This window comes from Delphinapterus leucas, chromosome 1 (assembly GCF_059928025.1).
Source record: "Delphinapterus leucas isolate spDelLeu-1000000601 "Yukka" chromosome 1, BTC_Dleu_Yukka2, whole genome shotgun sequence".
Taxonomy (NCBI): domain Eukaryota; kingdom Metazoa; phylum Chordata; class Mammalia; order Artiodactyla; family Monodontidae; genus Delphinapterus; species Delphinapterus leucas.
In genome coordinates, this window is record NC_143129.1 from 76,664,297 (window position 1) to 76,680,252 (window position 15,956).

The following is a 15,956-nucleotide window of genomic DNA, read 5'->3' on the forward strand; positions in this document are numbered from 1 at the left end:
CTGGTCTGTCACTCCTGACACAGACACCACAGCTTACATCCCAACACCACTGACTCTGGACACTCGACTTGCCCCAGAACTGCTGCCTCCATTGCCTTAGGCGATCAGGTGGCTACTGTCAACAGCACATATACTATTGTCCTCCTCTCATGATGACACTAGCTTCTGTTTGAAAGTCTGGGTAGGTGCATCTGATTGGAGGAGCCCAGGTTATGTGCTGTCTCAGCTGCAAAGGTGGCTGGGCAAGTGTCAGGCATTTTCACCTTCTATAGCGGGATATGGGCTTGCCTCATAAGATAGAAAATGCCATAAATACGAGAAGGGAGTTCAGATGCCAGGCCACAGATATGAAATCTGTGTCACATCCTTTTTTTTTTTACAGCGCTTATAATTATCTGAAGTCATTTGTTTTCCCCTGCTTTTCTCAGCAGTCTCTCTCACCAGAATGGAAGTTCCATGAAAGCAGAGACCTGGTCTGCTTGTTCACCACTGTATCTCTGGCAACTTCAGTGGTGCCTAGCTCATTAAGCATTTATTGAATGAAGGCGGGCTGAGGGCCCGAAGGAGTAAAAATTTGTATCAAATAAGTGGAGTTTCAAGAAAGAGAGAATAGTCATATGCCAAATGTGACAAGATGGTCCCATAAGACTAGGATTGATGATTGACCAGTGACATATGGATTTGTTAATTTTAGGGAGTTATTAGTAATTCATTCAAGAGCAGTTTCAGAGGAGTGGTGACCAGAAACTGTAATGCAGTGGGTTGAGTGAAAAAATGGTGGCAGCAGGGAAAGCTGAAATGATTTTCTCCTGGTATATACAAACAAATGGGGAAATTGTATTATGATTTATCATCTTCAATAGTTTCAGTTTCTAATTCCTGGAACTAAACCAAAGGCCATGTTGGGTGCAAGCTGCAAGAAAAGGAAAGAGCATTAGTCTAGGAGGGTGACAGACATGTGCTTGAATCAAAACTGCCAGCTTCTAAGTAAGACCAACGCCTAAGCAAGTTACCTCTGCAGCTTTGTTTCCTTGTCTGTAAAACTGGAGATAATTCTCTTTTTATAGATATAAAATTAGTGTGATGTGGAGGCAGACGGTAGATACAGCACAATGTTTGCTCTGCTTCTTTCTTCCTCCAGTCTTAGCTATTCCTGCACCAGATTCCCAGACAAAGACCCCAGCTCTTCCTGCACATTGAAAAGGATTTTGGAGGGAACTGTCCAGCTGCGACTGAACTCCTCTTTGGGTCCTAACATCCAAGAAATTGAGTGGAATTGGGATTCTGGGGATGATGAGAAACCACAGCTGCTGGTGTCCTGGAGGCCTAATACCCCTAATCCTGATTGGTATGACCTTGAAGAAAAACAAAAGCACAGATTCAACGTAACAGAGATGGCTTTCTTGAGCATCAGGAATCTCACTCTGGAAATGAGTGGACTATATACAGCGAAAATCAAATTCCACTCAGGAAAATCCCAGGAGGAAGTCTTTAGACTCTGTTTATATGGTAAGGTATGGGACCGTGTCCCAAGCAGGCATTCCAACAACCACTTTATCTAAGGTAAGTTAGAAATAAGTTTTTCTTAAAAAGAAACCTCTTTTTTAGGAGTTTTTACATCTCTTCTCATGCCCTAAAAATAAAACTAAATTTTAAAAATTACGTCTTAGGAAAAACTAGCTACAATTTCTTACAATTTCTTTTCATTTGTTTGTTTGTTTAAAAGTATTTATAACAGGAACAGAAAGGGGATTAAGCTTCATCACCTCCCAGTTAATCCACCCCTAGCAGAACCATGGTAAGGCCTGACCACCACCATCCTCCCCTCCTGGCCTGGGCCCTCATCCAAATCCCACTGCCCACTCTCGGGGGCCCACACACAGCTGGCAGAGGGAAGGTACAGGGTACAGGGTGGGTTCCAGAGCTACACATCTCATGAGAGGCAGCACATAAAAGTTGTAAAGCAGAGGGATCACTTGAGAGCCCCCAGCAACCCCGGGAGTATAAAAGTATAGAGGCCCACCCACAAATATCAAAACAGCTCTTCTTTCAATTGTAAAATACTACAAAGTTGATTATTAGAAATACACAATTATTTCAGAAATATCCTTAACCGGTTGGTTCAAAAACTGATTTAAAAAATTCTTAAGTGACAAAACACTTGGCAAAACCAAAACAACACAACTGGATGAAGAAAAAGCATGAAGTAGGAGACTGAATGTTAGAACTAGTCATTAGGTAAAATGCTTTTAAGCCAGTTGATCTGAAGTCCAGCTGGAGAGATTAGGACGAAACTCTGTCCTAGACACAAGTCAGAGATACAGAAAGTGACCCAGCCCCTGTCCCGTTCCATCACCTCTGCTTGGGTCATCACAGCAGCCTCCTGACTGGCTTCCCTGCCTCTGGTCTCCTCTCCCTTCCAAATTATCCTCCATGAGGCTGATATCTGGATCTTTTTTAAATGTAGTGCTCTTCCTGTAATTTACCTGCTTGAAACCAAACCAAGTTCCCTGTTCCCATCCCCCACAGGATAAATGGCTCTCAGGAAAAGAAGTTTAACTCCGCACAGGATCAGGTCCTTGGCGGCTTCTACAGCCTTGCTTCCTGACACTTTCCTCCATGTGCCATGCTCCAAATTTTGTACCCTTCACCTCGCCACCTGGCCCCTTCCTTCTTGACATATGGTGGTGGCTCTCCAGGGAATATCCATATCCCACACATTCCCTGCATACTTCACCTCGTGGGAGCAGGGGAGGGGTGAGGGTCTCTAACACAGGAGATTGGAAAGCTTTTAAGAAGAGGCTGGGTTGACTATCCAAGCTGGGGTTTCCAGTCGGTAAAGGATGGAGAACATAGCAGCTGCCTCCCTGGCCTCCAGCTTCTAATTTCTGAACTTGTCTCTCTCTCCTCCTTGGCTGATAAATTCCTGGCATAACTTTCTGAGTAACAGCCTACCAATACAGTCGCATTCTATCTCTTTTGACAGCAAAAAATGAAAGCCTACTCAAATTAGATCAATAAAGAGTGTTTTCATGATAAAGATACATAGGTCTCTAGGAGCAATAAAGGAGTTCCTCTGGCCCTCATGCTCACAGGAACTGGAAAGCTGAAGGGCACTCTCTTCTGTCTGTCAGGGACCATGTACTCTCTCATCTTTTTTTCCATTGTTTCTCTCTCCCTTTCCTGTCAGCTTTATTCTCCTGGGCTTCTCCACGTGGTTGGGAGTATGGCCTTGTACAGCTATGGATCCCACTCAGCCAGAGAGCAAAGGGAGTTTCCAAAATTCTAGGGAAGGCACTTTCTGTTTGGGCTTGGGTCACAAGATAACCCCTAGATGGGTCACTGGCCAGGGAAATAACATTCTGATTGTCAACGCCTGGGACTTGTGCCCTCCCCTGTAACCAGGGTCAGGGTGATTTGACTAACAAATCATATCAAAACCACAAGGCTGGAGCAAAAGAAGAGTTGCTAGAAAAAGTACAAGTGCTACTAGCTGGCTTCCCTTTGTCTTGCTTTCCATTTTCTGATAATCCACCAGTGTCCATATTAAATCCTCCAGCAATACTTGCTCACACCCCATCGCCTGTAGCACTAAGTACTCATCCCAGCATTAGAGATCCTCCATCAATTGACACCAGTGTTCCAGCCTTGTTTCTAGCCAAACACACTGTTCCTCAAATATAGCCTCTCCCTCCCTGTTACCTCATGGCTTTCAGAACTGCCATGTCCTATAAAGGCTTTTCTGATCACTGTTGAATGAGTATTTCCATTTTGAAGTCTGAAAGTTCTTTTTCCTAATTCTTTTATGGGTAATGTTTCTCTCTGCCTTGGACTACAGTTATTTGTGTGTGGTCTGCTGTCCACTTGAGAGCAGGGTCCATACCCTACTCTTTTTGGCATATGCCCAGTGTTTTACACAGCTCCCAGGAGGCATTCAGCAAGTATTCCTTTAACCAAATAGATTTAAGCAATTTTTAAAGGCTACCTACAGAAATGCACCTAATTTTTCTAGGATTTTTTTAAAATAAATTTATTTATTTTATTTCTTTATTTTTGGCTGTGTTGGGTCTTCGTTGCTGCGTGTGGGCTTTCTTTAGTTGTGGCGAGCAGGGGCTACTCTTTGTTGCGGTGAGCGGGCTTCTCATTGTGGTGGCTTCTCTTGTTGCGGAGCACAGGCTCTAGGTGCACAGGCTTCAGTAGTTGTGGTGCGCAGGCTCAATAGTTGTGGCTCACAGGCTCAGTAGTTGTGGCACATGGGCCTAGTTACTCCACAGCATGTGGGATCTTCCTGGATCAGGGATTGAACCTGTGTCCCCTGTACTGGCAGGCAGATTCTTAACCACTGCACCACCAGGGAAGTCTGACTTCTAGGAATTTTTATTATTCAAGCCCGATTAATATTCCTTTACCTATTGAAAAGAGCTTAATAAAAATTCATAAAAACCACTTGCTGAGTGAATACTTTAAATGCCTAAGAACATAAACTTCCTAAACACCTGTCTGTGCTTCATGACACTTTGTAATAGACATTCCATTTGGTTTTATATTTAAAGTATATCTGTTCATTAAATCAGATCTTTTAAAGAAGTGATGTAAAAATATCATTTTCCTCAGATGAATGTTCAGTGAGTTTTGGGAAGGGCCCACAAATTTGCATTTTCAACAACTGCCCCAGATCAAGGGTTGGCAAACTATAGCCACTGGTAAATCCAGCCCAATGTCTGATATTATAAATAAAGTTTTATTGGAACACAGCCACGTCCATTCTTTGACATGTTGTATTCGGCTGCTTTCTCCCCATAATGGCAAAGTTGCATAGTTGTGACAGAGACCACCTGTCATATTTACCATCTGATCTTTTACCCTTTGCTTACCCCTGCCCTAGGTGACTCTACTGACACAGCTAGTCCATGTATAACTTTATAGGGTTATTATGAGGATTAGATGAGTTAATGTAAAGCCTTAGGAGCTATGCCTGGAAATATATACCTGCTCAATAAATGCTAGGTATGGTTTTCTTTTCATCTGCTAGTGGTGTAAATTACATTAATAAATTTCCTAATTATACTATCCTTGCATCCCTATAATAAACCCAACTTGATCATGAGGTATTGTGTGATTATATTTGCTAATATTTAATTTAGGAATTTTAAATTCTCTGTTTGTAACTGTCATTAACCCATGGATTTGTGCGTTTTGTCTTGTTTTGGTTTTGGTATTCTTGTCTGATGCAACTATTATAGTTAAAATATACTTTCAGAATGACCTCAGAAATATTTTGCCTTTTTAAACTCTGGAACAGTGTATATAACACAGGAGTTTTTTTCTTTGGCCATTTGGTAGCACTCACCCCTAAAACCATATACACTTCATGACCTTTGTAAGGACAGATCTTTGGCCACGTTTCTAATTTCTTCTAAGACTGTGGGTGTATTCAGGTTTGCCGCCACTTCCTAATAGGATTTTGATCATTTACACTTTCCTAGAAAAACATTATTTCACTTATATTTTCAAATATATTGACATGCAGTTGTACACAATGTTTTCTTATAATTTTTAATTTCTTCTCATCTGTAGTTATGCCCGATTCTCATTCTTAGTGACATTTACTTATAGCTTTAATTTTTTAGTCAGACATCAACATTTTTTTTTGATTGGCCTTTTTTTTAATCAACTTTGTTTTGCTGATCAAATCTTTTTTACTGTTATCTATGCACATAAGTCAGGGATATGTTTGACAGCAATTAGCATTAAACTTGATTTTTAAAGGCTTAAGCAAATGCGAATTTATTTTTCTCACATAACCAGAAGTCAAGAGATAGCTTTTGCTGGCACCCATTCATCTGTTCCACACTGTCTCCTGGGGAGGAGGCTCACTCTATATTCCTGCTCTGCCATCCTTGGCACATGGGCTTCTGTCCTCATGCTTGTTGCCTTTTGGTCCAAGATAGCTGCTGCTCCAGACATCATTCTAGCATAAAAAGCAAAAGAGAGAAAGACAGGGGAAAAAAATCTTTCTTGTGTTGAGGCTTTCTCTTTTCAGGAGTGAAGACCTTTCCTCTCACACAGCAGATTTCCCCTAAGTCACTGGTCAGAACCAATGCAACTGTAAGAAAGACTGAAATTGAGAATTTAGCTTTCTAGATCCTTCAAGAGACGAAGTCAAGGACAGTGAAGGAAGTGGGATTGAGCATATAGTGAGCTACCTACCAGATTGGACACCTGGCCTCTAACATCTGTATTTACCTATATTATATCCTGTCCTCTAGTCCTTTTAGGTCCATCTGCTGTAGTAAACTCATCTATTGTAGTAATAGTGAATTTGATTTATACATTTCCAAACCATGTTGTTAGGTACATAGTAATCTAAAATATCTCTGTTTGACCTGCTTAATGTTTTTTATCTCAAATTTTATTTAGTCTGTAGTGACTATTGCCACACCTGCAATCATTTTGTTGACATTTTCCACATCTACTGTTTTTCTTCTCTTTCTTTTTAATCTTTCTGTTTCATTAGGTAATGTAAATAGCATACATCTGGTTTTACCTAATCTGGGTCTTGGCTTTTTAATAGGGGGATATAACGCATTCAAATGCATTTTAATTTTTTACATGTATGGACCTACTCCAGACATCCTATTTAATGTTTTTTATCATCTTTTTCTTTTTTTTTTTTTGCCTTTTGTTTAATTAATACAGTTTTCTTTGATCCAAACTTCTCTAGTAGTTAGGAAATTATACAACATTGCACTTTTTTTTTTTTTTTTGCAGTACGCGGGCCTCTCACTGTTGTGGCCTCTCCCGTTGTGGAGCACAGGCTCCGGACACGCAGGCTCAGCAGCCATGGCTCATGGGCCCAGCCGCTCCGCGGCATGTGGGATCTTCCCAGACTGGGACATGAACCTGTGTCCCCTGCATCGGCAGGCGGACTCTCAACCACTGCGCCACCAGGGAAGCCCCAACATTGTACTTTTATCCCACTGATGACTAAACTTACATTTTTACTTCAGCATTTAAAGATAATCAGTATGTTTTTATTCCTTGAACAAAACAAGAGCGTTATCATGTTTTTACACTGTATTCTCAATGCCTCGCATGTTTTATTTATTATATATACAATAATATATGGTGATCATATATATTATCATGTATACATATAATTATATAATTATCATATACATCATGATAATTTACTTATCTAGACTTAACTGAGCATGGAAGGGACTCAAGCATCTGGCTGTGGGCTGGGAATCAGAACCTCAGTCCAGGGAGAGTAGGTTCCTTCCCCAGGCCTATCGTTAGAAACCTACACAGATGCATCACATAGGTGAGAGAGCTGATATACTTGGATGAGTCTCTAACCCTGAAACTCAGTTCCTCTTCTGTCCCCTCTCACCCCAGAGCGCATTCCCCACCCCAGGATCCAGATTCATTCATCATCTAACACATCAGGCTGCTGCAACGTCAGTCTAGAGTGAGGGACCCCAGGAAACACAGGGAACCTGACAGTGAGCTGGCTGAGCCAGGGCCTCCCCAGGGAGCTGGAGCGGAGCGGGACACTGGGGCCAGCCCCCAGCTCCAGGAAGCTGAGCCTGAGCCTGCCCCTCGGCTACTTCAACAGCCGCCTCACCTGTGTGGTCAGCAGCCCTGCGGATGAGAAGAAAGCAGCCTTACACCTGGAGGACATCTGTCCATGGAGGGGTGATTGCCATCTGCTAGGAAGGTGATGAAAATGGGCCAGCAGAGACCAGGGGAGGGCAAGGCTGGGAGGACTTGGGGAAAATGGGGGGACTGAGGGACATTTTAAGGCAGTTTATGTGATGCAAACAAAAAGTCCCCACTTCAGTGAATGGCCATAGTCTCATTGTAGTCTTCAAACCTGCAAGTCCAGAAGTTGGACCAATATATGGAGACTAATGCATCACCCAGAACATAAATGTGGGACTGGCTTGTGTGCACCCCCTTTCCCAGCATCAAGGAGCCTGGGAGGCTGAATTACACATAAGAATCCAAGCAGCGGGGGCTTCCCTGGTGGCGCAGTGATTGAGAGTCCGCCTGCCGATGCAGGGGACACGGGTTCGTGCCACGGTCCGGGAAGATCCCACCTGCAGCGGAGCGGCTGCGCGCGTGAGCCATGGCCGCTGAGCCTGCGCGTCCGGAGCCTGTGCTCCGCAGCGGGAGAGACCACAACAGTGAGAGGCCCGCGTACCGCAAAAAAAAAAAAACAAGAATCCAAGCAGGGGAGGAGAAGGATTTGAGGAGTAAGGACTGAGGAGCTCAGGGCACCCTGCCCCCAGCCCTGGAACCCTCCCGTGCCCCAGACTCTGGCTCCAACCCTGGATGGGCGGCACTTGCATAACACGTTCAGGCAGATAGATGCCCGTTTTTTGCTGCATACCAGACTTGCCCATTCAAAGGATGGCTACTACCTCTGAGTACATAAACCACAGTTCAGCCCTCCTCTGAGCAGTGTGAGCACCTGTGGTCACTACACCCACTTACCACCCTTCCCCCATCAGCCTAGAGCATCACCTCAGCACATAAAAGGACTGTACTGGGTAGGTTACGGGGGTGGGAACCCTTATGAAAGAACTTCAGGCCCTGGTGTCATAAAATACCAAATCCCCTACTATCCTGAGGGCTACAGAGCAGGAACAACTGATGTTTAAAAAGAGGTGTAATTACCAGTTCAGCTGCCCCATCCCACCAATGCCTTCCTGACCTCTGCTCACTCAGGTGGGGCTCTCATCTGAACAATCTCTTTCTTCTCATTTCTTCACTCACTCAGCATTCAACCCTCACACTGAGTGCCTACTAGGTGCTGGTGATGGGGGAAAGGCTCAGTGAAAAATAAGATAAGCCCCTGCCCTCAAGGAACTTACTGCAGCGGGGGCTTCACCACACACTGGCTGTGTGACCCTGCACAACTTACTTAATTTTTGTAGCTTTTCCATAATATGGATAATAATTGTATCTACTTCATAGGGCTGTTGTGATAATGAAAAGAAATAATCTACATAGAGCTATCAACACAGTACATGACACATAATATGTCAGTATTTGAAATAGCTCAAAGAAGGGGAGGAGTAAATTTCTAAACATAAAAGCAGATGTTAAATGTTAAAGTTGGAGCAAATACAAAATATATGGTTTGGGTATGAAAGAAAGAAGGAAGGGAGGGAGGGAGAAAGGATGGAAGGAAGAAAAATGTTAAGTAACTGCTGCCCGAGTTGAGAAAGGCATCACAGATAAGGGAACACTTGAGATGGGCCTTGAAGGATGAATAGGAGTTTTCTTGTGGCGTAGTGGAAAAGACATCCCAAACAGAGAAAAGGACATACCCTGAGGTCTGGTGACCCCAGAGTTTTTTATTCCTTCCTCCTCTTAGAATGTATTTTTCTTCTGGGAGTCTGAGAAGAGAAAAGAGGCAGGCTGAGGGGATGAGCAATGGCACACGCAGCTAATGGGAGCCTCTGAGGTTCCTGTGCAGAAATGGGACAGAAAAACCTGGTGAAGAAACATTAAAGTAACAGCGGCTAGTGTGTAGAGAGAATAGAAAGGAGGAAACCTGTCAGGGTTGCATCAAGGGTGTACACTTGGGATACAGGCTCTGAGCCAGGGTGGCCCCACCTCCTCCCAATTGCCTACCCAACAGGCCTGACTGAGGCAGATCTGACACTAGCCTTTGACTCCAGGTTCTCTTCAGAGCAAATGGCTTTGGAGAGGCATCCTTCTTGTGGTTCTGACGGTGAGCCTAGCAGCTGGAGTGTGGATCTGGATGAGAAAGAAGATGCAGACTGGGAGAGGCAGGTGCTGGGTAGACCCTGAGGGGAGCCCTGGGATGGGGGTGGATCTGGGGGAAAGGAGTAGATGGAGACCCCAGGGAAGGTGGCAGGGCAATGATCAGATAGAGGCTCACTGACCTCTCTTGTGAATCATTCCTGGTAGAAGCCTGGGGTAGAGCAATGCTGGAGGTGGGAGCTGTATGCACGCCCAGAAAGGAAGGGTGGAGGAACGTAGGGACAGAACAGGGGTCTGGGACCTGATCCTATGAACCAGAGAGCAATGGCTGCTCTCACCCAAGGGCTGATGAGGGGTCACCTCGAGTTCCATCCATTCTCATTAGCATCTGCTATATACAGGTGGGTCCACTCTCCTGCCAGTGGGGCCAGGCTCAGCAACTACTCCCCAGGCCCTTCTCACAGTGGAATCTGCTAACCTTCAGACTGGTGTGGCCAGCAGCCATGACCCTCCCTATGAAGAGCTCAGCTTCCTGAGACACCCTAAGGTGGGTCTAAGGGAATCAAATTAGGGTCAACTGATATGTGCTCAGAGACAGTGAGTCCTGGGAAGTCCAGAGTATTCTGCTTCCCATCAAGTTCTGGGTCCAGTCCTTGCTTTGGACAATATGGTTGCTGTGCCTGGGTGCCCACAACATTCTGGGAGCTGAGGGGCAAAGGGAGGAAACCACTGATGGGGAACATACCCCACTCATACGTCCACAGCCTCATCAGATCCTTGCTACCACCCAAGGAGGAGGGATGGCAAAGCGAAAGAAGCAAAAGTGTAAATGACCAGGTGTCTGGTAGACCCTGTCATCTATACAAGACCCAAGGAAATAAAAAGTAGGGCACACTAGCAGGGCCTGGATATAGGGCAAACCCAAGAATCTGAGAAGCATCAGGAAAGGCCTGTTTCCTCCTCTCTCCTTCCTGAAGTCTCTCTCCCTCCTACCTGCCTGAGATCCTGCCATTAATACCACCTCTTTGCGTAAAGGCTTTGATACCTCTGCTGATGAGATGTCCCTGAGAGAGCATCTCATATGGCTATTTGCCCTTAGTTGGAAATTGGTGCTATGGTCACAGATGGAATGATTTCACCGGGGGGAAGACCAGGAGACAGGGCTCGCAGGTGGAGGGGAGAACACCTAAGGGACTTCCCAGAAGCAATGGTTCTCAAACGGAGCTCGCATCGGGAACACCTGAAGGGCTTGGTAAGATAAAGTTTGCTGGGCCCACTCTTGGAGTTTTTGATTCAGTGGGTCTAAGGCAGACCTGAGAACTTGCATTTCTAACAAGTTCCCAAGTGATGTTGATATTCCTGGTCCCACCCGTTGACAACTACTGGGCTAAAATGGTGAGCAGAGGAGAAGCAAGTAGAGCTGCTGTCAGGATGCCCATGAGTAGCCAGTGGCCAGGTCCTCTCCTCTCTCGTCCCTGACTTCCCTCAAGAGGGGACGATGCTAGATCATTGGTCCACAAAACATCAGGACCCAGTCCAGTCCCAGCAGGTTATAGTGGGGGAAAGTGAGACACAGAGAGAACACTTGGACTTATCAGAGAACCATGGCAAGCACAAGACAGGATAGGGGTGTCCTCATTCCCAGCCTAGTGTTCCCTGCACTGTCCCCAACTGCCTCAGTGCCTGCCACACTGTGACTTCCCATGTCAGTCCCTCTCAGTTATGTCCCTATCTAACCTGGGCATCAGGGGGACTCAGGAAATAGCTCATTGTTACCCAAACCCTAATACCCCTACCAGAGACGCACAGGAGGGGAGCAATATGTGGCTCTGGGATAGAGAAACAGATCAGGCAACGTCTGACCCAGACACGCGACATCTGACCCCGATACACAACCTTGTCCTGAAGCTCCCGCCACACCAGTCCCTGCCCTTGGGGAGCTCTCCGTCTGACGGAGAAAATAAATTCCCTACAAGGAGACAGGGAGTTAAGTGCAGAAATGGATGTGAGGCCCAGCTGTGACACAGATTTTTTTTTAATTGAAGTATAGTTGATTTACAATGTCGTGTTAGTTTCTGTTATACAGCCAAGTGATTCAGTTATAGATAGATATATAGATATGGATGATATAGATATAGATATATATATATAGACAGAGACAGTGATAGATAGAGATAGTGATAGATTCTTTTTCTGATTCTTTTCCATTATGGTTTATTACAGGATATTGAATATAGTCCCCTGTGCTATACAGTAGGACCTTGTTGTTTATCCATTCTATATATAGTAGTTTGTATCTTTTAATCCCAAATGCCTAATTTATCCCTCCCCCACCCCCTTTTCCCTTTGGTAACCATCAATTTGTTTTCTATGTCTGTGAGTCTGTTTCTATTTCGTAAAATAAGTTTGTGACACAGACTTCTTGATCAACCCTAGAAAATCACTTTCCTCCCTGTGCCTCAGTTTCTTCTTTCATGAAATGAGGATTACAATAATAATAACTTACATTTATCTGATGCTTTTCAGTTTTTCAAAGCACTTTTGCAATGAGAGCAGTCAAGGTGATTTACAAATTTGTTCATCAAATATTTGTTGAGTGTCTACTGTGTTCCCTGAATTGTTCTGATCTGGGCTACAGAAGTCTACAAAACAAGAAGAGTCCTTGGCCTCACAGAATATACATTCTAGATTGAGGGAGGAGAGAATGACGAATCAATAAGCAAACTATGAAGTGCTAGACGATGGTAAGTGTTATGAGAAAATAAAGCAGAAAGGAGAGATGCGTGGGTAGGGTGCAGTTTTAATTAAGGCTGTCAGGGGAAACCTCACAAAGAAGAGAGACCCTGAAAGAGATGAGGGAGGGGCTTCCCTGGTGGCGCAGTGGTTGAGAGTCCGCCTGCCGGTGCAGGGGACACGGGTTCGTGCCCCGGAGTGGCTGGGCCCGTGAGCCATGGTCGCTGAGCCTGTGCGTCCGGATCCTGTGCTCCGCAATGGGAGAGGCCACAACAGTGAGAGGCCCGCATAACACACACACACACAAAAAAAAGAGAGATGAGGGAGTGAGCAAAGTGGAAGTCTTAGAGTAGGGAGAGAGAGGTAGCATCTTGGGTAGAAGACAGAGCAGTGCAAAGATTCTGCAGTGTTCAAGAGACAGGTCTGTGCTGAAGCTATATTTTGGGGAGTTATCAGTTTTGAGAGCCAGAACTACCTAGTTGAGGACAAGAAGCTCATGAAGAGATGTAGCATGACTGACCCATCTGCCTAATGCTTAGAAATTGACCAAGACCACTCCTAAACTCTGCTTGAATTGTAGAAAGACAGGGAGAAGGGCAGCTGCCATTCACATAGCCTGGAGTGTACTTTGGCCATCCACACTGTCTACGAGAAGATCCGGAGAAGTCCAGAGCCCCAGGGGGACGCCTAGACCACGATGACACTGGAGCATGGAGGGGCCTTGGCAAGATCTGCCCCACCCCACCCTTTTCCCCTGGGTCCCCACAGATCCCTCATTAAGGTGGAGCTGGGGCTAAAGCCTAGGTCTTCCTGACCAATTTCACCAAGACCCCAGAGCAGCACGAGCTGCTCCCCTGGGTTCTCCATCAAAATTTTCTCACATCACAGATGGTGGGTGGTGACTCTGCTACTCAAATAACCAAATATGAGAAGCAAACCCTTCAGCCTTCAGCCACACTTCTGACCTGTGAGCCACTTGACTCCATCAGGGAACACTCATGGCCAGGCAGGGCCTGCACAGGGGTGGCTGGGGGAGAGAGATGATTCCTTGGAACGGGGTGGGTCCTGGGGGCCCTGAGAAGGATGGGCCTTGGGTGGAGGACCTTCAGGATTTCACAGCCCAGCTCGCTACACGTGAATAGAGGGAAGAATGGCCCTTGACTGTGGAAAAAAGAGACCTGCAGATACAAGATTCAGGGCCAGCTGTGTTGTAGAGGAGAGGGGTGTAAAGGGAAGGAAATATTTTTTTGAGCTCTGTCACCTACTAGGCTTAATTCTAAGCACATGAAATGTACTATCTAGGTTCTCAAAATTCAATTAATTCACAGGCTTTTTTATTTTTATTCAATAATGCATGCCTGCAGTACAAAAGTCAAAAGGCATGTCTTGTTGAAAATGATAATGCTTCATAATTTTGCTGCTATTAAAATAGGGTCTTAGGGCTTCCCTGGTGGCACAGCGGTTGAGAGTCTGCCTGCCGATGAAGGGGACACAGGTTCGTGCACCGGTCTGGGAGGATCCCACATGCCACGGAGCAGCTGGGCCCGTGAGTCGTGGCCGCTGAGCCTGCACGTCCGGAGCCCATGCTCCGCAACGGGAGAGGCCACAACAGCGAGAGGCCCGCGAACCACAAAAAAAAAAAAAAAAAATTAGGGTCTTGTTCCCAGTGAGTATTCTAACTCGTTGATGAAAATAATACATGCAAAATGTATATTAAGCCACATTACTAAATTTCTCTACTGTTTGGAACAGTTTTTCATTTGATCCCTTTGAATTTGGAGGTAAATAAAAATGTTAACAACAAGTGATTATAATTTTTGCTTTCTTCTTTCCAGTTTTTATGCTTTATTCCTTTCTCTTATCTAATTGAATTGGCTAATACTTCCAAAACCATGTTAAATAATGATGATAAAGAATATCCTTGTATTGTTCCTAACTTTAATGTAAATGCTCCCAGTGTTTCTCCATTAAGCATGATGTTCTTTTTTTGGTTAAGGCATATGGTTGTATCATGTTAAGAAAGTATGGGGCTTCCCTGGTGGCGCAGTGGTTGAGAGTCCGCCTGCCAATACAGAGGACAGGGGTTCGTGACCCGGTCCGGGAAGATCTCACATGCCGCGGAGCGGCTGGGCCGGTGAGCCGTGCCCGCTGAGCCTGCGCGCCCAGAGCCTGTGCTACGCAACGGGAGAGGCCACAGCAGTGAGAGGCCCACATACTGCAAAAAACAAAAAAAGAAAGAAAAAAAAGTTTTACCAAGAGTAAAATGGTCAATTTTATTGTTTCCTTTTTAACATCTGTGAACATAGCATATGTTTTTCTTTTTTATCTACTAATAATACATTAATAGATGTCTTAATATGGAACTATTCTTCCATTATTTGGATAAATCTCAGTTGATATATTATTCTTTAAATGTACTACTGTTTGATAATATTTTTACTTGGGATTTTTGCATCATTATTTATAAATGAAATTCTGTACTTTTTTTATGCTTTACTTCGTCAGTTTGGTATTTGTGTTATGCTTATCAGAGATCCCTTTTATTTTCATTTCTTGTAATAATTCAATTAAAATTCACTTTATAGTAAAAAGAAAGATTCCTTTTAAGAAAATAATTCTCATTACTGAATGTTGATTTAATTTTTATTATGTTACTTAAAGATGTATAAACATGAAACTATGTATTAATGTCTGGTGCTTATAGCTTTTATATTATAAACAAAAAGTGTATATAAAGTAAATAAATACAAAGCAACAAAATACAATATAATAAAGCAATGATTATTCAAACATATTCAAACATGCAAGTTTAATGTAATGTGATGAATGTTTTTGTTTTGCTGAAACTAAACCATTGGTGTTGGTATTAAGAGAAAAAACTGCAGGCTCACATCAGGCTCTGTATTTTATTTAGTTTTTTTAACTTCAATACAAGAATGCTAGTTGACATACATTTATTGTACCAATACTTGATTAAAGTCTTTGTTTACCAGAACCTCATCTTAACCAAAACTCTGCCAGGTGACAATTGATAGATCTGTAGAATTGCTTTATTCACCTGAAAAAAAATTAACATGACAACATTATTAAAGTCTTCATTCAACACATATCTATCTACTTGCCACTGGAATCATAGAACAAGAACGTTCTTCATTGGGTATTTGCACCCGTAGTGGGTGTTTACAACATTACTGCTAATGAACTTTTTTTTTTTTTTTTTTTGCAGTAAGTGGGCCTCTCACTGTTGTGGCCTCTCCCGCTGCGGAGCACAGGCTCCGGACGCGCAGGCTCAGCGGCCATGGCTCACGGGCCCAGCTGCTCCGCGGCATGTGGGATCTTCCCGGACTGGGGCACGAACCCACGTCCCCTGCATCGGCAGGCGGACTCTCAACCACTGCGCCACCAGGGAAGCCCGCTAATGAACTTTTATAAGTTGGTGCCACAAAGATAGAATCCCATACCTCAGCTTACAAGTCAGATAC

General features: G+C 44.3%; 1 protein-coding gene across 1 annotated transcript; it reads left to right on the forward strand.

Moving 5' to 3' along the window:
• The first annotated feature begins 574 nt into the window (after window positions 1-574).
• Window positions 575-13,282, forward strand: LOC149750604 (SLAM family member 9-like). The gene is given in 6 exon segments (XM_089913341.1): window positions 575-1,171; window positions 1,174-1,509; window positions 7,402-7,701; window positions 9,696-9,806; window positions 10,143-10,288; window positions 13,055-13,282. Coding segments are annotated over 6 exon segments (1,092 nt in total). The 5' UTR covers window positions 575-1,083; the 3' UTR covers window positions 13,166-13,282.
• Window positions 13,283-15,956: the final 2,674 nt, after the last annotated feature.